Source organism: Zonotrichia albicollis, chromosome 2 (assembly GCF_047830755.1).
Source record: "Zonotrichia albicollis isolate bZonAlb1 chromosome 2, bZonAlb1.hap1, whole genome shotgun sequence".
Classification (NCBI taxonomy): domain Eukaryota; kingdom Metazoa; phylum Chordata; class Aves; order Passeriformes; family Passerellidae; genus Zonotrichia; species Zonotrichia albicollis.
Window position 1 is genome coordinate 25,003,945 of NC_133820.1, and position 23,596 is coordinate 25,027,540.

General features: G+C 37.8%; 1 protein-coding gene across 1 annotated transcript in view; it reads right to left on the reverse strand.

Annotated features, from left to right (window-relative positions):
* The window catches only part of POLA1 (DNA polymerase alpha 1, catalytic subunit), a 186,488-nt gene that overhangs the window by 62,835 nt on the left and 100,057 nt on the right, over positions 1-23,596 (reverse strand). The window contains 1 exon segment of the mRNA XM_026791818.2: positions 608-724. Within this exon segment, the coding sequence (XP_026647619.2) occupies positions 608-724 (117 nt within the window).

The following is a 23,596-nucleotide window of genomic DNA, read 5'->3' on the forward strand; positions in this document are numbered from 1 at the left end:
CTTTACCAGAAATTTAAAAACAATCAGCTTCCTTTCCTCTGAGAAACCAAGAAAACCATCAGGCAGTCTTGAATTCTGAAGACCAGACTATCTAGCTCAACGAGAGGTTTAAAAGCTTCTACATTTTTCAGGCATGGAGCTAAATTCAAATATGCAGAACCCAAAAATTCTGATCTCCTGGAAATACCATCTTAGAGTACTCCCAGATGATGGCATGGAAGTTCACCTCCAGCTCCTGAACAGCAAATGCAGCCAAGTAAGAACCAGTCAGGAGAAAAGTAGGCGGCTGGTTTTGGTTTGGAAGGTTGGGTTTGTTTGTCTATGTTAATTTACCTGTATTCTGGCAGAGACATTCCAGCAAATTCTAGTTTGCTGACCAAATGCTTGTCAGCTGGAAAATTTCCAAACACAGCAGCTGCATGGCATGCTCTCTTCACAGCAATGAGGATGCAGCTTAAATGTGGAGCGAGAAAAGCATAAACAGTCCCTTTTAAACCAATAAACTAATTCAAAATTCCTGCTTAATCCTGCTACCTTTGAAAGGCAGCGCTGAGAGCCAGGTGAGCTTCAGGAGAATCCCACTCCACTCGTGTCCCAAAATACTCACTTCTGGTCTCAGAACAGCCTTCCTGCAGGCCTGGCACACGGGGCCGCTCCGGGAGAAACTCAGCGGGAGCCGGCGCGTTCGATTCTGGCAAGTTGGCTCCTCACATATTAACCAACCCTGCAGAAAGGCAGAACACAGAAAAAAATCAGTTTTTACCCTAAATTCAAATTATAGCTTGTTTTATTCCACCTAAAAAATGAATCAAGTCAAGGAAGAAAAATATCCCAACTTTAACATACTCTGTGAATCTGATACTGTAATATGTATGAAGAGATGAAGGTCCTTCAAGGACCTTGTTTAAACACAATTAATGGCAGACAACAAAGCTGGAGTCTTCTTGCTTCAAAATCCCACACTCTGCACACCACAGTCATCCCTTCTTTGAAATACACCAAAACCTCTGCTCTTCTCTTCTCCAGTTACAACAACACTAACATACAACAGGAATATTTTATCCAGGTATGAAGACCATTCAGCAGGACACTCCACTCCATTCAGCAAGACTTCTAATAAATTAAATATTTAAGTAAAATGCCATTTCTTGGCTTGCACTTCAGAGGGGAGAAACAGTTTTCTGTTTTCTGATAGCAGCCAGAAGCTTTCCTTTCTTCTTTTTAAATTTTTGAGGTTTTGGTTGGGTTTTTTTAGGAAAATCTAACATTTTGCTGAGTTAAAATGAAATAAAATCTCAGCCAATTTGCTCTATGTCAGCTCAGGGAGACAATGCAAAAGGCTTCTCTTAAGAGTATGCAAGAAGGAATGATTCCAGAACTGGAAAGGATGAACTTTTCATGCGAGGTTCAACCATAGGCTATAAACAATGCCACACCTCCTCCCTAAGAACCACAAAGATGCTTAAGGCAAAAGACAAAGGACAGAGTAGAACTCTTCCAAAGATTTTCCCAGCTTTTGGAAATAGGTCAAGGACCACCCTAATCACTGTTTCTGTATTCAGTAGTGAATAAATTAATGCATTAATGAGCCCAATGAACTTCATGTGCTTTTCAAACCCATGTAAACTTTTAGCACCTGCAACATCCAGCAGAACACCTATAAACTATATAAAAAAGCAGTTTATTTTTCTTGAAAACACACACCCATGCACGCAGCTTCTCTTTTAAGGCTTTCCAGTTCTTGCATCAGGAGAGACTAGGGATAATCATTCTGCATTCACCTTCTTTGTGCCACTCATGATTTTACAGACCTCCATCACATCACCTTCAATCAAAGTCCTTTCCAAACCACAGTCCTAATTTACTTAGTTGTTCCTTGCCTGGAAACCACTCCAAATCTTGGTTGCCCTTCTCTGAATCTCTCTCAGGTCTTTTTGGAAATGAGGGAGTGGTGGAAAATGGGACAAGTGGGGAGGAAGATGAAACCAGTACTGCACACTGTATTCCAGATACTGATGACGATGAATTTATACAGGAACAAAATGGTATTTTCCATCTTGTTCTCTGCTCCTTTCTCTCCTCAAGTTCTGTCTGCCTAGAGCCCACTCCCGAGCATTTGGGCATTGAGCAGTCATATCCAGAAAGATATTTTTTGTTTTTTAAGAATTATAAACTTCCCTACTAGGTCAATACATACACTGGACACAGGATTGGGTTCTCAGCATTTCTTCACTTCACCTTACTTGGCAGAGCATTTAAGCTTCTGTTGTTAACTGAGAAGTCAACTTAGTGTTCCTGCAACTGTTCTCAAGGAGTTCCTGCTTTTACCACCCTGGGCAGCTCAGCCCTCTCAAACTGCATTTCAGACTATTGGCTGGTGATGTCTCTGCTGGGAATAGTGACTGGTCAATTTTGCCCGTTTCCAAATTTTTTGTCACTCCTGCAAAGAAGTTAAATCCAACCATACCTGGATTCCTGGTACTTTGGCAGAAATGTTATGAATCAGAGGACAACTCAAAAAGTTGGCTGCTTCCATTCTCACTAGCTCTTTGACAAGCTGTCCCAATGTTACACTCTGGCAACAACATCTACCTATTCAACTTAAAAATGTATTCTATAATAATTTCAGAGGTACTCCAAGACTGTTTCAGTTTTTCTTTATCTTTTTAAGATGAAACCTCAAATCCTTTCCAAATAATTTCATTTATTCCAGAGACCTCTCCTCTTTCACCGTTTCTTCAGCCATGTCACATACTCAATATTATCCCACTTGGTGCCAAATCCATCAGAACACTTCCTGCTGCCCTTGCAGAGCAGAGCTTTTATGTCTATGTGGGCACACCAGAAAAACTGTGTGGAGAACATCACAGCAGTATCAATGTATGCAGCACTTGCTGAAGTGTTTAAGCTACAGTGAAGGAATGGAAAGAGAGCATTTACATATGCACTTACATTAATTTCACCCAACTCTGACATCTAAAGCCTGATACCCAGTTTAAGCTTTTCCATTCTTATCCATTAGCTTACCCTACGATCCATTTATAGTAAACGAAGGAAGAAAATGCATCTCCAAAAGCAATTCACCTAACGGATTTTGGGATGAGGAAATCCTCCCTGCTCCAGACCCTCTTAATAGTGTAAGGGGTTTTGGAAACAGTATGATCAGTGTATCTGATCACTAAGTGTGAACTTCATTGTTACACAGATCAGCAATATAAATGATGACATTTAAAACTGCACAGTGAGAAAATGTCAAGAATTCAAAAACCTGTGATTTGTTCTCTTGCACAACTGCTGCCCTAACTGTTCTAGTACCACTTTCTTTGTCATTGTTATATACAATTTATTTATGACAAATACTTCAGAACTGACAATAGCAACACAAGACACTGCTCACCAAGACTGAGCTACTTCACCAACACATGGTTCACTGTGAGAAATCCTAACTGAGGGCCTGACCTAACAGACACCTGACCTGTGTCTTCTGAAGTCAGCTACACAAATGAGCCTCAAGTGAAAAAGACAGGCCTTGGCTTTGGTTTTGCAAATGAACTTAAGATTTCCTCTAAAAGAGATAGGTGTTTATTATGTGGTCTGACACTGATTAAATAACTCAGTTTAAACAGACATGAAATAACCCTCTACCAAAAAAAGCTACTCATTGAGATCTTCAGGCATTCACCTACATGAGTACCAATAATATCATTAGAGCCACTGTGAGGGAAAAATCAAAAACATTTTTGTAAGGATAATGAATTCTCACAGATCTTGCATTAAGTTAATTTTTTAAAGACAAAAAACATGCTCTGTTTGGAAATTTGTTTATTCTGTGGCATCTCTACCTCGTATGAAACATCTGGTAGCAATCTGACATAAACAGCAACTTAAAATACAGAGCCAGGCAGGGGAGGTGTGGAGAGTGTCCTCACCCATTCCAAAACCCTTCTGTTGAAGAGCTTAATTTTTTCAGCTGTAACTATGAAAAGATTCTGTGTGCACAAAGAGAACATTCATGACTCAAAACATATTAAATGACTACATCTGAACTTTGAAGCAATTTGTTATATTAGAAAAACAAATAATGGAAACTGCCAGATACTAAGATATTTTGTTAGGGAATGCAAGTGCAACTGAAAAAACAAAGCCTGGAATGGGAGCAGCATCCCAGCTTCAGCTGAGCAGAATACTCAAAAATAGACAACCATGAAAATAATGTATGACAAAAGTAACTGTGTTTTCTGCCATCTATTGGCCTTTTTAGCTAACAATTATGAAACAAAGGACTACACCACTCACAAGGTACAGCTTCTACTGTCTTACAAGAGAATGCATAGAAGGGCCTCTCAAACTACCACTGAATAATTTGAAGCAAGTTTCTTTATGCAATTGTTTCCGTCTAATGCAGTCACTGTTGAAGAAAGCACTGGGAGATTCTGCTGGTCACAAAAAACAGGTGAAAAAAGACTGAAAATCCCCTGACTTAACTAAAAAACCATAGCTTAGAATAAAATAAACACTTAAATTCAACAGCTAACTATTATGCTTGTTTTCAGCTACTAAGAAATAATGATCAAAACATACAAGTTTTACTGAGCAGCACATTTCTCAATAAACTATATTCAAAAAATGAAGATTTAAGTTATTGCCTACAATAAAATGCCCAAATGTGTTGAGTAGATACTAACAAACTGGATGTCACTTCAATTCATACAGAATACAGCTAATGTCATTTGTATAGACTTCCCACCAGTTATAATTAACAGTAAAGAGGTCTTTTCTTCTTTGTCACCTCTCTATTCAGGCCTTATTTGCGTTTGTTTGTACTTGCTATCTGTTAATCTCTCGTAACAAATGACAACAATAACTGTTGCTATTATGCATGGAAATTAAACATGTAGATAACTGTGTGAAGGGAGCTATTTTTGAAAAAAGCAGTATTAGAAACATGTAGCTCTTTATGTCTCCTGTTTTGCTTTGATAATTAAGCCATAGCCTTGATTTCTTTTAAACAAAAAACTTTTCCATGGTCATGCATGTTGCAATCAAATTCAATACATGCATTATGTTCTGATTCAATCTGTTCAAGTGCATTATTGTTAACCCTTATTTGATCCATGCCTGTCATCTTCACTGACCAAACAAAACCAATCCTTCATTTCCCAGCAGCTATCACTGAGTCTGTAAATTAATTTGTAGTACATCAAACAAAATCATAATAGGGAACCTTCAGCTTTGTTCTGTTTGGTATCTGCAACACCGTGGGAAATGAAATAAAAGTTGACAGAGGGAAGAAAAAGCAACTAGCGTTTCCAAACATCCTGCCCACAAATGCTCAGTTCATTTTAAAATATAAAAAAGTATGTGAAAAAACCCTGAAATAAAGCACAATATAAAAGAAAATCCCTGAAGAGTATTAAGTCCATGAACTGTAGCTAATAGGGAGAAATTTGCAAGTCAAAAGTAAATTTTATTTCTTTGTAAGATTGTTCTTGAGAATTAGCCTCTCCCATTCTAATGATCAACAAGCATTAGAAATATTACCCCAAAATACAGAGGCAAATGGTTTTGCAACAGCCTTTCAAACAGAAGATGCAGGGGTCAACAACATGCATTTACTGAGCTTTATCTTAATAATTTTTACAAATTACATTTGACAATGTAACTAGGTTGCCTGCTATAGCAGAGGACTGAATGTGCTTCCCTAAGATACCTGAGTTCTGCATCTGCTCCTGCCTTCAGACAGTCTGGATGCTGAGGCACTACCACACTTTAAAAGTTCATGTGGAATGAAAAAATGTCCTGGTAAAAAGCAGAAAGCTGCAAGCACTGAAAATCATTCAGAAGTCACTGTCAGCTCCTTGGAGTTGAATTTACTTGTCATCCATGCCTGCTTCTCTGCAACCTTCCTCCCCACTGAAGACAATATTAAGGTGGATTTTGGAAAATGGGATCTTGGTGGATGAGGCCCAGTCTCAGATGGCTGGCATATCTGAGTACACCCCAAAGCCATGTCTCCAGCACTGCAGAGCTGAAGGTATCACCTTACACCATCAAACCCACCAGAAGGGAAGCACAGGAACCCAACCTGAACATGCTGTCCTGGTCAGCCAGCTTAAGCCCGCTGCTCATGTCACTGATCGGAAAACCCAGTTTTTGGAAGGCTGAATTTGAGAGACAATGCAATGAAGATTTGCTGATCCAGGTACCATTGTCAGTTGCTAATCAGGACACTTTCACTTCACACTGGCCTTTCTTTTCATATTACTCTTACAAAAAGATATTATTTCCACTCATTCCAAGACCAGAAGATCCAAAACCTGCTTTCCTGACAACATGCAATATTATGGATTGTATTGCGTAACAGGGCAAATCTGGCTGAAGTGCCCTGAAATCCTCTGGAAGGACAAGGTTCCACCTCATTACTGGATATATTAGCAAATCTATTGATCCCCCCAAGCAATATGAAAAGACAGATGATTGTATGAAATTAAATCAGGCAACATTATGGCAACAGAGGACTTAACTCAGTGACCTGAAAATTATGAGCTCCAACTGCAATAATTTGTTCCACACGTGTGGTGTGTTCTCCCTGTCTGTGTCTTCTGTAAATAGCTGAGTGTTTGGGGGAACAGACACACTTTCCTAGTAGTAGACAACATTTCAGGAACTAGAACCACAACCTCTGTTTGCATGTTTTTTGGCCAATGGTTTCACTACCAGTAGTAACTACATCTTTCGATAATTACATCATGATTTTACACTACCAACGTGAAAGGTGATATGAATATTGACTTGAAGATGAGCTCTTGCTGTAAAGTCAGGAAAGTTTTTCTGCGGCATACTTTGAAGTAATTTCAACTTCTAATCCGCTTTCTTGCCTGTTCAGGACAAAGAAACACTCTAGTAACAATGCATCTGCCCCACCTTGGTGAGACACCAGCAGCAATGAAAGTCTGAATGACAGGGTGAGAGCTGGTGTCATGCACTGGAATTTCAGCAGACAGAGCAGACCTGAGCGACACCTATCTGCCACTGCTACAATGCCAAGAAGAAACCCCTTCAGGTGAGGAATGCTATCATAAGCAGTGAAATAAGACTCCACCAGAAAACTCAACCCACTTAGTAATGTGAATCATAGAATCATTAGTGTTGGAAAAAACATCTAACCTCAGAGACCAACCATTACCCAGCAGCCCAGCTGCCACATCCACACACCTTTTGAACACTTCCAGGGATGGTGATTCCACCACTTCAGTGAATTTCAGCATAGCTTAGGTTCCTCAAGCAACACTCCACATTTTTGTGGGGAAATACACCTGATTAAAACCTCACAGGATGCACTGTTATAAACAAACTAATTCTACTGCCGCTGACACAAGAAGAAAGTCACAGACTCATGTAACTTTTGAAAGGATTTTTCCAGATGGAGGACTTGCTGAGGTCAGAACTGGCACAGTCAGAGACTCACACGTCTCTCCTGCAGGAACAGTGACTCTGCAGAGCCCTGGTGCTTGCCTGCTCTGTGCACTTCATCCTGAATGTCCCTCCAGAGCAAGCACAAAGACACATCAGGGAGCTGCCTGTATTATCCCATGGATGGAGGAACTGACCTGTGAGAGCACCAAAGCAGAGCCAGTGTGGCACACTCTGACCAAGAGGGCTCCTCACAGGTGACACCTTCAGACATCTGACTTTGTCAAGTCTGTGTCCCCCCACAGCCTGAGGGGACATGGCCACTCCTCTGGAACTTGCAGCTACTAATGGAAACCACCTGGAGATGAGATCATCTGAATTTATATAGGACTGGATGGACATATGAAAGGGACACCTCGTGGTGTTTAAAAGCCCATGCTCCCACCCTCCTCTTTGGGCACAGGAAAGAAAACACGAAGCAAATTCTTCATAAAGGCAAAATTCTAAGATAATTTTATCAGAAAAAAAAAATTTGAGGGAAACAAAAATAATGTGCTGCCACAGAAGAGCATAACATATCTGGAAAATGAGCCATCAGGCTTCCCTTCTTCCTTCCCCCCAAACGACCACCATCAGAAATTAAGCATTATAAAGGAGCATCTTATCTGTTTTGGCATTTTTCCTATCAAGGAGTATCTCCTTGATAAGTAATAAACAGGCACACTATTTACAACAATCATGCAAACCAACCCTAAAAAATGGAGTAATGAAGTTAAAAGCAATCACTGATGCAGAATTCTGGGTCAGCAACTTTTTCAGGATCCTTCAAAGCTTGGTATTTTTCCAAGCAAATCAGTTACCAAGCACTAAGGAAAATATGTATCTGTAACACCATGAGAAGGATGTCAATTTATCTGTGAAGGAAATCCAGGGGACTTGTAAAGTCTCTTCCATTAGAGAGCTTGAACATATTGAGATCTCAAAGTAGTATATAGAGAGACATTGTTATTGATGTATCAGGCATCCCAGCCTTTTTTTCACTTCAACAAAAAATTGATGGAGAAGCTCTCTCCACTTCTTTAATATGTTACTATTATGTAGTAACATATTAACATATGTTAATATGTTACTACAATTGTACTAAACTAAAAGCCCTAATGTTATGTTCAAGAGATATCTCATTCACACATATCTCTCCCATGCTAGAGAAGAGATATGTCTGAACTCCATCTGAGAATTTTAAAATGTCAAAGAATTCCACAACAAAGAGCATGTGCAAAGTCTCTCTGTCAGGCATAGCTGAAACTTCAGTGTCAAAAACATCTTAAAACTAAGTTGAAATATTGGTACTCCAATATGAGTATATAAGACAAAGATGATTTCCAAGAATATTTTAAGGTTTTATACCACTGTAACATTTAATCATCTCTGAATAACAAATTCCTTTGATATTTTACAGACTCTTCAAATAAATTGTTTTATAAAAGGAACTGGGTCAAGAGTCCACTATTGATGCTAGCTGACTGGAGCTTTTATCTTTTTATTTTAAGTGGAATAGGTACCATGTTAAACATGCTGCCAAGCTTCCTGCAGCTGGAAGATATTGCAGCATATGCTTAGAATAGTGGAACATATTAGGTTAACATGAATTCTTTGTACATTTACCCTACAGCTTCAATCCCTTACCCAGGGAATGCTGATTCTATGTTCTCTGGTATTTTGTTAGGTGTTCTGCACGTTTTGGCAATGCAAATAGTTTTAGTAACTATTATAGTAACAACAACTGAAATTAGTTCCTGAAATTTATACATAAAAGTAACTATAATGCATTAAGAAACCTGATCACAGATCCAGCATGGTATATGACTATTCAGACCATAATAGAAGGACCTATTTTATCAGCTCGCTCTTGGCCGTTGACTTCATATTAACTTTCCTTTTTCTGTACAAAAATACTGCAGCTAGCTTCTCATCTGGAAAAAAACAGGTTACATTTCCCAGTAAGAGTATTTTTAGTCTGATGTTACGTGATCATCCAATTTAGGGAAAATGTAAACAGTGACCACAGCATTTCACACTCCATTTCATGCTGCCTCACTTCAATGGAAGTTGGACGATACGAATTCAATTGCTTTTCTAAGCATTTCCTTATTTTCAGAGCCTCTTGAATTTAGGCCTGTATAACTGATCAGAATTCAGCTGTGGGATGGAGTGGATAACAAAAACTCATATAAAGAAAGGAAATTCTTTTCCTGGAGGTTCACTCTCCTCCTCAGAATTCCACATTATCCAGGGTGATGAACAGACAGACGTGATCTCTGAGGAAAAATACAAAACTGTCTGTTAAATGAAAGATGAAATGAGGAAATATGCTTTTGAAAGTGTATTACTTGAAAGCAGTACAGGTCCTGGAGAAGACTGGTTATATATCCAGTATTATTATCACATGGCCCACATTAAAGGATGCTGTCAGCCAGTAACTTCCTAGTGGAAGGCAAGTGATCACTTCAACACTCAGTGCTGGCAATGGAGGACACCCACTCCAAAATGCTCCTGTTCTCACAGACACTCATATCCATTGTCCCACTTCCCCACTGGAAAACAGCCACCCCAAAGGCACCTGGCATCAATGGGAACTACACCTTCACAGGACCAGACAGGGGGTCCAAAGGAACTACACAAACTGCTATTGAAGGCAATGTAGCTACATGGACTTGCTACCTTAAAAAAGCATGAATGAGGACATAAACACTACCTGAGATTCTCAGAACACAAAATATCCTCCTATCTTAAAAAAGCTGGTGATGCTAGAATGGCAAAAGCTCTGATGGAGATTTCAGGTGGCCATTTGAGAAGTGAAGCTGCCAAGTGCACTGATCTAAGATATCAAAAATAGTCCCCTTTGAATTTTATAGAAAATGGCCAGAAATTTGACAGGATTTAACCCAAAACAAAATTCTGTCCCATAGCATACTTTTTAGGATTTCCTTCAGAATTTGCATATCTCCCAGTCCAACCAGCAATGCCTCTGGTGTGAGATATGCAACTGTTTGTGAGGCAAAGTCAGCCACAGAACATCAAATGCCTGTTTAGATGCTACCAAAAATGAAAGTCTGCAGAGTTTCAAGAATGGTATTTTGTAATTCTGAATATTTCAAAATAATAGAACTTTAATTGCATTCTAATCCATAACTGGAAAAAAAAAAAAAAAAAAAAGGAGGAAGCCATCTAAGATCAAAAGAAAACTTCATTATTTTCACGAAAATATTATTCTCAGCACTGTCATACCAGTTTTACCACTAAAAGTATAGGAGGTATGTGTATGTGATCAAAGCAAGAGATAACTTAAGAAGCAAGAAATGCACCCTAGTCTTCTTCCCCCCTCCCCCAAGAACTGAAACACTCAAGCTAACATCAAAAATGTTTTAAACAAAATTATCAAACAAGACATAAGTGAAAAATATCTTCTAGGTCAATGTAAGAGTTTTACATGTTATTAAAAATTGATTTTTTTAAGATACCTTTAGATGTACACTCACACGTCATTTCATAAAAGTTATTTGAAACTTATTGATCTCATTTGTGCAAAGCCCAGGCTCCATCATCAGCCTGCTGAAAGGATAATAGAGCACTCCAAACCGTTGTGATAGATTTGATGCAAACAGTGGCCCTCATTTTAGTAGATGTAATAGCACCACAAGTGGACAAATTCCAACTTGAACAGTTGTACATTACAAACTAAATTAGCAAATATGTTCTGCTTTACTTCACATCAATCCAATACCTTGGTCTTCTTACCTCCACTAAAATAAGGTTCTAGGCACCAAAACACGCCACAAAAGATTAAAAAGTCTTCTCAGGCTAACACACCACTCACAAAGAGACCCAGCTATTACAAACAATTTTATTTCACTTAAGACAAACTGAAAACAGCTAAAATGGACTTTGAGCAAGCAAGTGAGAGAAGACATACTTAAAATGACTACACATGGAAAACTAAATTGAGAAAAGGATCAGTGAAAGAAGCCTTATGGATTTCTGTACCGAGAGTGAAAACCTCTAGAAGGATATTTAAGTCCATTCTGCCAAAATACTCTCCCTATTCACACAACTCAAAGGAAGCCATATTCTTAGGCTACAATAGGTCACAACTAAGTACAGTACCTTGCTTCAGAAAGAATTTTGCTTTGTCTGTCAACTATCAACAAAGCACAAAGAGCTCATACAGCCCATCCATGCATTGCTTGTCAAGGAGTTTAGCAACATACAAACAGTAAGAACTCAAAAGATTTCTTAAAAACTATGCCTCTTGTTTGGTTGGACAGCTAAAAACACTCTACTGCCCCCAGTCATTACACAATTCTGTTATCTTCCTTCTAACCTCAAATTTTTGTACATTGCTTGAATTTTTCAGATTTGTCATGTTGAACTTCCTGCAAAACATCAGATGTAAGATAGAACACAAAGGTTTTCCTCACATACATGGCACCTACAGTAAGATTCATCAACTCTAGTATAAATATCAGGCTGATATCAACAAAAAAAGATTGTTTATATGAAGCATTTATCTTTGCAATTTGGTCATGAACATCTCTGAATGCTGAAGGAGTTAACAGAGTTCCAAAAACTTCAGAAGTGGTAACACATGTACGTGGGTATGTAAGTTCAGAGGAGCTCAAAAGAGTTAAAGGTAATGGCAGAGAAAGGGGTCTCAGGAGTCTGGTCACCTTAAACTAGAGAACTTTAAAGCATCACTAAGCAGTGTTTGTTCATTTAAGTTTAATTATTTTCTCCTTGAGAAAGGCACTAATGAAACTGAATATCTTTCATGGTTTCGAAGAGCAGTCTGAATGGTCTGTAAACAGGACTGGGGGCAGACGAGAGAACTGGCTGAGCCAGGGGGTTGCTAGGTGATGCACAATGTAAACCCACAAACTTGCTCAGGTTTACTTTGCTTTCATGCTGCTCTCACACAGGCTCTCCAAAGTTTTAAGAATTAATTTCCAGGTAGCTATTTAAAAAACAAGAAGTAGAAATCATTAAAAAGAAAACTCCTTAATCCTCCTCACCTCTTCCCTCTCTTCCCCTGCCACCCCCCCCAGAATGATAAAGGAAAGACAAAAGAAAATTCACAGATCTAAAGTGCAGGAAACCATTCCTTCTACACACTTGTATTTAACTGTTGAAGACTGGTCATTATGAAAAACTTTAATATTTTCTGCTTGATTTTTGCTCCTGTAAATGTAAATAAAAATGAATTCTGGAACAATACATTGAGCCTTTAAAACACTTAAACTGAATGCACAGTCTTATTTACCAACATTTCCACCAGAGATTACAAAAGCAAACTTTTCAGTCCAGCCCTGTGCTCTTACCTCCACCCTTTTCAGAGCTGTGGTTATTTTTTTTCTCCCCTAAAGTATCTGATCAGAGATTGTCCGGTAAGAGCACTTTATTAGATCATCAGTCAGAGGGTTTTACAAGCACCAAGAGCTATGGGCTCAAATGCAGCACATCAGTTTTAATAGCCCAAGGTCTAATAGTAAACTGCAGATACTGCTGAGAACTTTCCATGCACTGAACTCTTGAAAAAGCACCATCTCTCAAGCTTAAATGCAGCTGCCTCTTTCAATGCCGCAAATGGGTAAATTTGACAAAAAAGCCACCATTAAGACTACATGAAAGGCTCAAGACAACATCCTTTCAATGCTTTGTACTTCAGTAATCAGATGTACTTACTCACCCCCTCCCCCAAACCCGATCAAGAACTATTTCTGAATGGTAGGAAATAATTCCACTTTGTACATCTTTTAGTTAATCAAGACTTTCTATTCAGCAATTTGACCTTTTGTTCAAAACAGGATTATCAGTTTTTTCGCCAGTTACCAAGGGCGACTCGCATGGTGAACATAATTGCAATAATTTGCAAAACACCATGGCAACCCACATTACAACTAGGTAAATACTGGTCTTTTGTGCTACATTGTTATTTTCAGAGATGCTGAAGTCAAAGAACGAATGACAAATGAACACAAAATTTATATTTGCTTTGTCTCAAAAGAGAAGAAAATTGATAACAAGAATTGGGGGGAAACCGACTACAGCTGTAATTTCTAACTTGATTAATTAGGATGGTAACAGTCCTTAACAGTATATTCAACAAACAGCCCTGACTTAGTCTCTCCACCCACCTCTCTCTCTTTCTACACTACTACCACTAACCCCCACTCCAGACAAATTTTTTCAGCTAGGAGAACAAACAACTCCATTTGCTCTTTTCTTCAACTTAATGGAATCCTTAATTACAGAATATTGTTCTCCTGCTCTTCATTACACTGAAAACTGAAAGTGAGAGAGAGAGGAGGAGGAGGAGGAGGAAGACTGTGCCAAGCAGACAGGGTAGCTACAGTCATCCTCCCTGCCTTTGCTTTTTTTGTCCGTAGCAGACTGAAAGATGAGATGGCATTTTGGTGGGTTTTTTCTCCCTCTTTTTTAATATTAGCAGCTGTTGTACAGCAAATAATTAAGTAAACTAGTGCTCAAGTTCTCTCCTGGCAGCATAAATAAGACATGAAAGCTTAAGTCAAGTCATGATTAAAATCCAAATCAGAGAGGAAACAGCTGCTTAAAATGAAAAAAAAATAAATCTCTTAAAATTATCAGACTGGGTGGCTTCTAACAGAATACCTACAGTATTAAAACATTTTCCAGTGGGCAGAATTATAATATACAATAAATTAATATTTTAAAACTTTCTTTACAATTGTAAAAAACTTATTGTTACAGTATAGTTTACAGTACAGGCTTCTAGTAAGAGTCCAAGAAATCACATTAAAACCAAATTCTGAGAAATATCTTGGAAATACAGAGAAGTAATTTTGCCGAAGAAAAAAAAATTGCTGAGAACAGTGTTACCAATGGATGTCACAATGAATTTGCTATATTTTACTGGAACACAAGTTCTGTGCTGAAATATTTATTATGCCACAGTGAGCTGACTGAATAGTTGAGAGCTTAATTTTCATTTTATCATTAATAAAAAAAAGCTATGCCTTTATACAGACCAAATCTTGTCACCAGATGAATGCATACGCTCCTTGTGAAATGCAATGGCACCCTTTACCAACAGATTTCCACATACAGAGTGGATGAGAAATACATTAAGCTCAAGAAGCCTGCAATCAGAAGCCAGGGTAATCCTCATCTCAGTTCACTGTATGTACAAATCATGTGTCAATTTAAAGGGCCATATCTATATTTTAATTCTTTTGAAAGTACTGGATTGCCTTTACAATAAAATAGCGTTTTGAAGTGAAAAAGAGCATCCCTATGTGCTGGGAACACTGGAGAGAGTATGCAGTAAAATGAAAGAAATGAAAACAAAGTGCTGAAGTCAACTGAAGGTGGCCCCAAGGTGCTGAAATGCACCAGTGCCACTACAGAGATCCTCTGAGCTCCTGGACAAGCCACTTCCAGCTCACTGGGCAGACCCACAAGCAATGAGCACTCAGGAATCAGTTCAGACCCAAGTGCAACCTGAAAGTTCTTCTTCAGGCAGTTACTCAGTACTATACACTGAAAAAACAGGTCCTTAGATGCACAAATTGGGCACCCAAACTTATGAACACATTCAATGTTCTTTCCCCTGTGCCTCATCTCTTTGACAAATAGAAATAATAATTGGCCTGTCGCTTAACACACAGCTCTTGTAAAGATGATTTTTAAGAGCCACTTGATCCTGCAGTAAGTGTGCCACAGAAAACTCCATGAGAAAATAAATAATCCTAGCCAAAGTTTCAGTGAGTGCATTCAATAAGGTCAAAGCATCCACTATGCAATGGAGAGAAACAAATACAGACCAGCTGCTCATCTAACCAGTGCTGTTCCACCTGTACACACTGAAAAAAACACAGAAAGGGATAACACCATCCATAAATGATCTGCACTAAATTTAAGTAAGCAATATTCACTCTATATCTTCAACTTTCAAATGTCCAACTCTGTAGTATCAGAATCTCTCTTCTATTTTTAAATATTTTTTTAAATCCATTCTTCTTCAAAACAGTGTTTAAAGGAATACACAGATTTTGCTTCTGGGAATAAACAGAGTAGCCCATAGTAACTTTCAATCTCCTCTGAAAGCACTGTGTTATGCCCTGTGAGCCCCAACAGCAGAGGCAGGAAAATATTTATGAATTTTCTCATGCTCTTCTTTTTCTATTCAACCAATCACATTCCAGTATAACTGCTTGGGTTTTGTGCCCAAGCTTTCACAGGCCATCTCCACCCACAGCTGCCTCCTCATGCTATTTCAAGCCCATCTGCCCAGCCAGGTGCTTATCCAGCAGATACCATATCTGAATATTCTAATTCAACCAACTCCAGTCAATTCAGCTTCTTTGCTTTTAGTTTCATCTACAGCCACTTGGATCCACTCCAATGTCATGTGTCATGTTCTGGTCTCTTCTCATCTACAGTCAATTCTTGCAGGCATTTTTGCATTGGTTTCTTGGTTTTATGGGGCTTTTCTTGGTTTTTAATTATTAATCATGCCTAGGTCCCTCCTCTACACTACAGATGTTTCTTAAAGTCCTGCAAAATTATCAAATCTAGATGGATTTTTCTTAGATGACAAAAGATAAACAAGAGAAAGGAAGAAAGAAGGATAAAATATCTACTCTTCCTCATAGCCAAATGTTAAAGACTTCAAAGCCATAGCACCAAAATTTTGGGTGTGCAATGTCACCTGAATGACATTAACCCTGCTTTAAGTGCAATGTCTTAAAATAGGGAAGTGATTATAATTCAAGCATGACTGAGATCTTCAACTGAACTGATTTATATTACATCAGATTTCCCCTCTCAGGACCTCACTAGGCAGGTTCATACACCAAGATGTTACATTTAAACACCAACTTACTTTTCTTGGAACTTTGATTTGGAATGATTAAACCAAATCTGTAGCATACTGTATTCTGCCCTACTCAACTCCACCTTACATGAGACTTTTCTTCCTGCTACCATTAATTAAACTAAGCATCAAACTTAGTTAAAAAATCTCAAAAAACCTTTTGTGAAGTATTATGGGATGGTCAGGCTTCCTCCTTGGCTTCTCCTCAGTAAAATTTCTGTAATTTCTCCCAACACTTGCCCTGAACTCTTTCCTCCAGTCTCCTTCAGTTGCTCTCAAACTTTGCCTTAGACCTGCCTATTTTTTTGAAGAAGAAAGCTCCTGTCTTGCCTCCCTAATGACTTTTGCTTAATTTGCCTTTCTCACTACTGTCAGACTGCAGAGTTCTTCACTTTTTCAGAAGGGACTGATGCTCATATCACCTCCACGATAATTACAAATGCCTTCTGAGTGGTATCTCCATACATGGCACACCATCTGCTCCAGATTGAGACAAGAGGTCAAAGGGAGATGGAATTTTGAGAAAGTTTATATATTTTCTATTAATAATTAAGAATTTCAAAGGATTATAAACTGAGTGTATCTGCTACGTGGTATAAAGAACTGGTCTCCTGCAGCCAAGTGAAGTCAGAAAGAAACAACAGCATCTCTGAAGAGCTGTTGTGGATTAGTTGAAGACAGAAAAAACGTTTCATTTGATTTTGAAAAAATGTTAATCCATTTTAGGTTAAAACTCCAACCAAGACTCAACTTTAGACAAATTATTTTGGCATTCAAAATAGCAAGGCAGACATCTAAAATGTGGCAATACTTAAAAATTTTACAACTTAATTTTTCAGAACTTATACCCATGTAATACATGGTAAATTTTATTAAAATCTGCTTTTAATAAAAGGCTTTTAATAAAAAGGCTAGTATGAAGAAAATCAGAAGGACAAGAGTTCAGGGAGAACACAGCAGAAAGTGGGAGGTTTTGTGTGTTGGTTTTTTTAAAATCTCTTAAACTATTCTGGACACCAACTAAAGTAACCAGATGGACCTTTAAAATTGATGCTCCTGAGTAAGCACTAAAAAAAGCCAACTCAACAGAAATAAAGGCCTGTCATAAACCCATTGAACTAAAAAACATGAGAATGGAGAAGAGACTGACTGTTTTCTGCTGCTTCTGGTGACAGACACAGAAAGCAAAATAACACATTTCTGTTGCAGTGACTTTTTTTGTTTTAACCCAACACTCAAAACGCTTATTTAGCAAATCACATCCAATAAGAACAAGCTGCATAAAATCAGCACGTAAAGGATGATCTTTCAAATGAATTACGCTTTTGTTTTTTATAAAGGTTAGCTGCTACCAAGACCTGCAAGGCCCTTAAAGCCAACAGCTCAATACTGAAATTGTATGGCCCAGGAGAGCTTTGCTTTCCAACTGCAAACTCTTGAGAGCAGAACAGGTTACCTGTTACATGCTGCCTGCTAGAAAAAAACTTGCTCCTATGGTGTAGGTTCTTTGAATTGGTAGCAGACATTCCACGTGTTGCTCCAAGTCTCTAGAACTAGTATTTTCTAAAATCTAGAGAATGTTTATTTAAAAAAACCCCTCCAAATTTCATTATGACAGGAAAAGCAAAACTAAATGTCTGGAGTAGAAGACTGTGACTACTTAGAAATTGATGGTATGACATCACCATATTTCATATGGGTAAAAAAACAGATCCAAACAACTTGAAAGTACTCTCTCTCAAGGTAAGGAAAATTACAAGTAAATTTTAACTTGCATGTATAAAATATAAGTATAAAAAATGGAGACTGGAAGTTGACAGCTGGTGACATAAATCAGAAGTTTCCCAAAGTAGAACACTAATGAGGAAAATCAGATATTAACTAAGAATGGAGAAACAAAGCAATAATGTAATGGAAACAAAAGAGAGTTTACAGCAGAAAAAAACAGAAATGCAACTTTTCTCTGCATTTTGGAAAAGCACAGTAACAGCATAGGAGCAAATAAGGATGAAAAACTATGTTCTGATTTGCTAAGAAAACATTTAATAAGCCCTCAAAATTCAGCATATTCATAGAACAAATGCTGGAACTTAACAATCTTATTTGAGCCAAGATGACGTTACTTGCTGAACTTGCCAACCCTCGAAGCTGCCTCAAATGACTGAGACCCAATATCAACCAAAATAACAAATTTCCTTGAAATAGTTACAGAAGCCAGTCAGAACAATCCATCTAACTATTTCTATGTATCAGTCTAACATTAACCTGAGCAAAAACAACAGAAATATTGATATTGACTTTAAGTGATCAAGAATTTTAAGAACAGGAATAGAATTAATATCAGTCAATGTTTTATATAGAAAAGCCTCAAACAAACATGGCAGTTCATTAGAGGTTTGGTCAAGAAAGGCAGATATACTACAAATAATCTCTTGGATGACGTTTGATCAACTTTCAAAGGACACTGCTTTAAATTAGCATTGCACAGTGTTAATGACGTACACATGAAATGGATTAAGAGGTGCAAAGTTGAAGTATCTAAAAAAAATCACTTGTCTATGAGACAAAGTGATGACAGTGAAGTAAGCATTTCCCAATATGGCATGCAGAGGGATTGCTGCAGGTGTATCACAACAAAAGGTTACACTAACTCTTTTTACACCACTGATTAGTAGAAGAGAGGAATCAATTTAGACAAAATTCACAGATGACAAAAGCAAAACAGCAAATAATGATAAGCATGAAGAAATTGTTTTGGAAAATCTTGTTCATTTGACACAAAATACACATTAGTTCAGCGAAACAAAAGCAACACACTGTGAACAAAGACTACAGTTCAGCCCTACAGAATGGAAATACAGTATGCCAGAAATTACCACCTGAAAAGGAGTCAGGGCAGACAAGTTATTCAACATCAGCTTTAAAGGCAGCCCTAGTGAGATGTGGAGATTGAGTAGTGAAGAACTGAGTATGAGAAATTAGCCGAATTTCTTCAAACACATGGGTGAGAACGCTACTGGAACACACACAATCCCAGTGGCAAGAGTCAAAAAGAAAAAACAAAAAAACCTGCTATGCTGAAGAGCCATAAACTATGTCTAAAGGTGTTGAAAAAAGAATAATAGCAACAGACCTTGAAGAGCATTCTCTTACCATAACAAAAGGGGGCTGAGGGGTGACCAGAGAAAAACAAGCAGGTATATTGATGGGAGAAAAGCAACAGGCAGCACAGAGTACTTGAATCTAAAGAAAGGAATAACATCAGCCAGTGCTCAGAAAACCCTGATGGATTGAAAACTGGCTCAGTGTCTGGGCCCAGCATGGTGAGCAGTGGAACAGACTCTAGCTGGAGAGCAGTGAACAGCAGTGCAGCCCTGGGCTCCAGTCCCACTCACATCTTCCACTGATGAGCTGTGTGATGGAGCACAGAGCATCCATCCCTGGAGAGTGTGCTGATGGCACAGCTGGTGAACCTGAACTGAACAGGAGCAGCAAAATGCTTTTGCCTCTCTCATCACACCCCATGTGACCAGCAGCAACCTTTGGTGTGGTTGGCACAATTCTGCCACAGATGCCCACCAGGGGAACATGGAGAAGATTTTGGTAGAACCTCTCTTGTCACCCTGCATCACAATGCAATGTGTAGGTGTGAGCTCTACCTCAGCCAGTCCTGATGTTCAGGTACTGCAGGGAAAGGCTGAGCCACCCTTTGCAGGGGCTGATGCCTGGCCCAGAGAAGAGCATTGTCTTTAGAAAGAGTCATCTGCAGCAGAATGGAGACACCCATGTCACTCCCTCACCACCCAGATATTTGTTAACCAGAATAATTTACCTTGATTTCTCTTGATCAGTTACCTCTGATAGTTTTGAATTAAATCTTCCTCTCCTCAAACACCTATCTTTAAGGCCTTTTTTGTTTCTTTTAAATTTCCTTTAGCATAACTCAGGTGTTATTAATTTCTCAAGAACTCAAGAAGACAGCCATAGAGACAAATGAGAGAGGTCAGAGGATGGGAAAGGTGGGCAAACAAATTAAAAGCAAACACTAGCAACAATTCAGATTACTCAGCCTATATTTTCAGGGAAAAATATTCCAATTGCTTCCCAAATTCCATCAGATGGAATCAGTGTGTGTATACGTGTATCTGCACGCATTTACATATGTGACACAGACCCACAAACACCCACACAAAAATTAAAATTTCCTTTTTTTGAATTTCTGTGGATGGAAATTCAAGTCAGGTAACACATCCTTAGAAAAACAGCGTGTGAAACTTTAAGCTGATACTCCAAATAGTTTTGTTTCCTTTAGTGGTTTCCGTTGGGTTTTTTTTAAGTTGTGAGGGGTTTTGTAAATGGAATTAAAGATCACATACACACATAATGTATGGGTGTAATACCTACAGAATACTTTATGTATGTTTTAGAAATATTTAAAGAAATACACTAAGCTAATAGGCCCCCTCTGTTACTATGGTAATAAGCATTTTGTAAGAGGATATAAACACATAAAAGGTGTTTTTACTTCATATTGATACTAATCCACTCTCATATGTAATAAAACACACAAAGTAAAAGAAATTGAAAAAGATAAGCTAAGATTCTAACAATGAATGTGATTTCTTACAAGAAACTTTTTGGAGAGTAACAACAAGTAATTTTCCATTTTGCTCTAAAGGTGTTGATTTTTAAGGCAGAATTTTCATATAACCCATACCTGAAAAACATAATTCTGAGCAGGTAGCATATTAAAATATCCCAGAAATAGTAAAACAAGAAGATATAATGCATTATTATAAAAATCTTGGTTTAACAAACAAACACAACAACAAAAAAGTTCCTGTAAAGTAGCACTTAATGTGAGAACACAACCATTCATACATATAATTACTAGTTAATTAAAGAAAATATATATTGAGAAAATATATATTGAGATGATCCCAGAAAAAAAGATGTGGATATCTTAACCTTCACCTGAAGGGATCTGATGGCCTCTCTAACCCAGTGCAGTGATTTCAATGCCAAGCTCACCCATCTCCTACTGCATTTTACATGGAGATTAGTCCTTAATTTGCCACCAAGATAATTCCACCCAGAGTTTTCATCTCCTGCCTGTGCATCCAGAATTTTTTTCCACAACCTATAAATCATAATGCACTTATTCTACATTCTATCACAGCAGCAAAACACAAAAAGCAGCGCCTCAATTATGTGCATAAACTTTAACTGGTTCTTTGCAAAAGATGGCACACTTGGGAGTTTAACAAGACTCTAGTCTTATACCCAACTATCAAATTTGATTTGCCTGTTTTATATCCTCTGTTAATACATAAAAACTGTGCCACACAGTTTCTTAATGAAATAATTTTGTCTGATCCCTCTATTTGCATGATGAAAATGTTCAGGATAAAAATTGCAAGATGACAAAATCTTAATATGCAGTTTGGTAAAGTTCTAGTCAGTCCCTGAACAACACGTTTATCTATCCAGTAAAGCTTGTGTTAATGCGATGTAAGAGTTTGGCAAATTCAACTCTAATGGAGCATAAAAGTGCTTTTGCTTGAAAGTGAGATCATTTTTAAAAATTCAAAGCATGATCTCTTTTCCCTTTTTTTTTGCAGGAACAATCTGATACAAGCAGCAAAGCTTAAATAAACTAGAAACATTTCAAATGATCCATAAAGGATTAATAAGCACTGCAGGAAGTCCTATAGGCTCAGAGTATACATTTTCCATCTTTTTCTCCTGCGACAGGCATGACGTGAAATTCTAAACAGAACTCAAGTTTCAAAGTCACTGAATGTTAAGGTCTGCAGCTTTGATACCAGGGTAGAGTGGGGTCACCATCTTGGAATATTGAATTTAAATAGATAACAAAAATATTGATTTTATTAGCATAATAAAGCCCCCAAATTATGGCCCTTCACAAAATTCTTTTTCTACTCACAAATAGACCAATGGACAAAAGCAAGGCAAAAGGGGTAGTAGTAAGCTACAGGCCACTAATATAACAAGAACAAAATGACAGCTATTATTTTGGCAGAGATAATCTATGCTGAAACACAAAACACACACGCACACAATTTCTTTCAATACAATTTTCTTGTCTTCCCACTGACTTCTATGATTACCACAGAAAGCAGGGTTCTAAACACATTTCTCAATTGAATCTTCAATCAATAACAGTAAAAATTTGAGAAGGGAGATATGGGAAAACATATTATAGCATTAGTACGTGTTTGCAAAACAGACTGAGCTTCCCAATATGCATAAAAGTTGAAATGGAAAAAATAAAATAAAATAAAAATATATCAGTGACAATGTACTTTATACCTTTACTTTACTGAAATTAGCAAAAGAAAAAGTTGCAACTCCAAAATTCAATCAGTAGCAAAATTGCCTCAAACTTGGTCCAAGTGATCAAATTATGCATTTATACTTTTTTTCACTTGTACCACAGCAAAAATAAGTACCACAGTTTTAAATTAAGGAATACTTCTCATGATCAAAATTATCAAAAATCCTTCATACAGTCATAAGTACTTTTTAAACAGTGTAAAAGAGTGATAATGTAAAGAATTCACAGAAAGTAAAAAAACTTATCTAAGCAGAATCCATGTACTGGTATAAGCAGCATGGTATAAAAGAAATGTTAGAAAAGTAAGAATGAGATCCCTGCAGAAATCCAAAATGACAAAACTTCTAGGGGAGGTCAGCTTGACCCAAACAGACTCAATTTGCCAGCAAGAATCCAGACTAACTCTAACACTGACATAGGAGAAAAGACAAATAATTCATATCAGAATTGAGAGTTCCTCATGTTGAAAGATGGAAAAGTTTAGCCTCTGCTAAGCTTATAAGGTTGTTTACCACCCAGGCTTTCTGTTCAGAGCCAAAACAATCAACAGTAGAAACTGTTTAGGTGACAGTTACATACAAATTGGAATAACTTCTTGCGGGAGTTGAAAATAGAAAAGATTCGGAAATGCAACAGCCAAATAGAAAGTCATAAAAGAGCATAAATATAAAAAACCAGCACAGATAATACTGGCCATATTGGGGAGGGGAGGATGGAGAAGAGATGTGAGAATGATAAACGTTAGCTCACAGTAAGAGACTGATGCTGAAAGGCAAAAATTATGCTAAAATAATACATTAATCAAAAGGAAAAGTGAATGAAAAGAAAAAAGCAGAGGGGAAAAAAAACTGAACAAAGGACTAAAAGAAATCATTTGTCTGTATAAAGGCAGCAGAGAGGCCTTGCTTGAAATG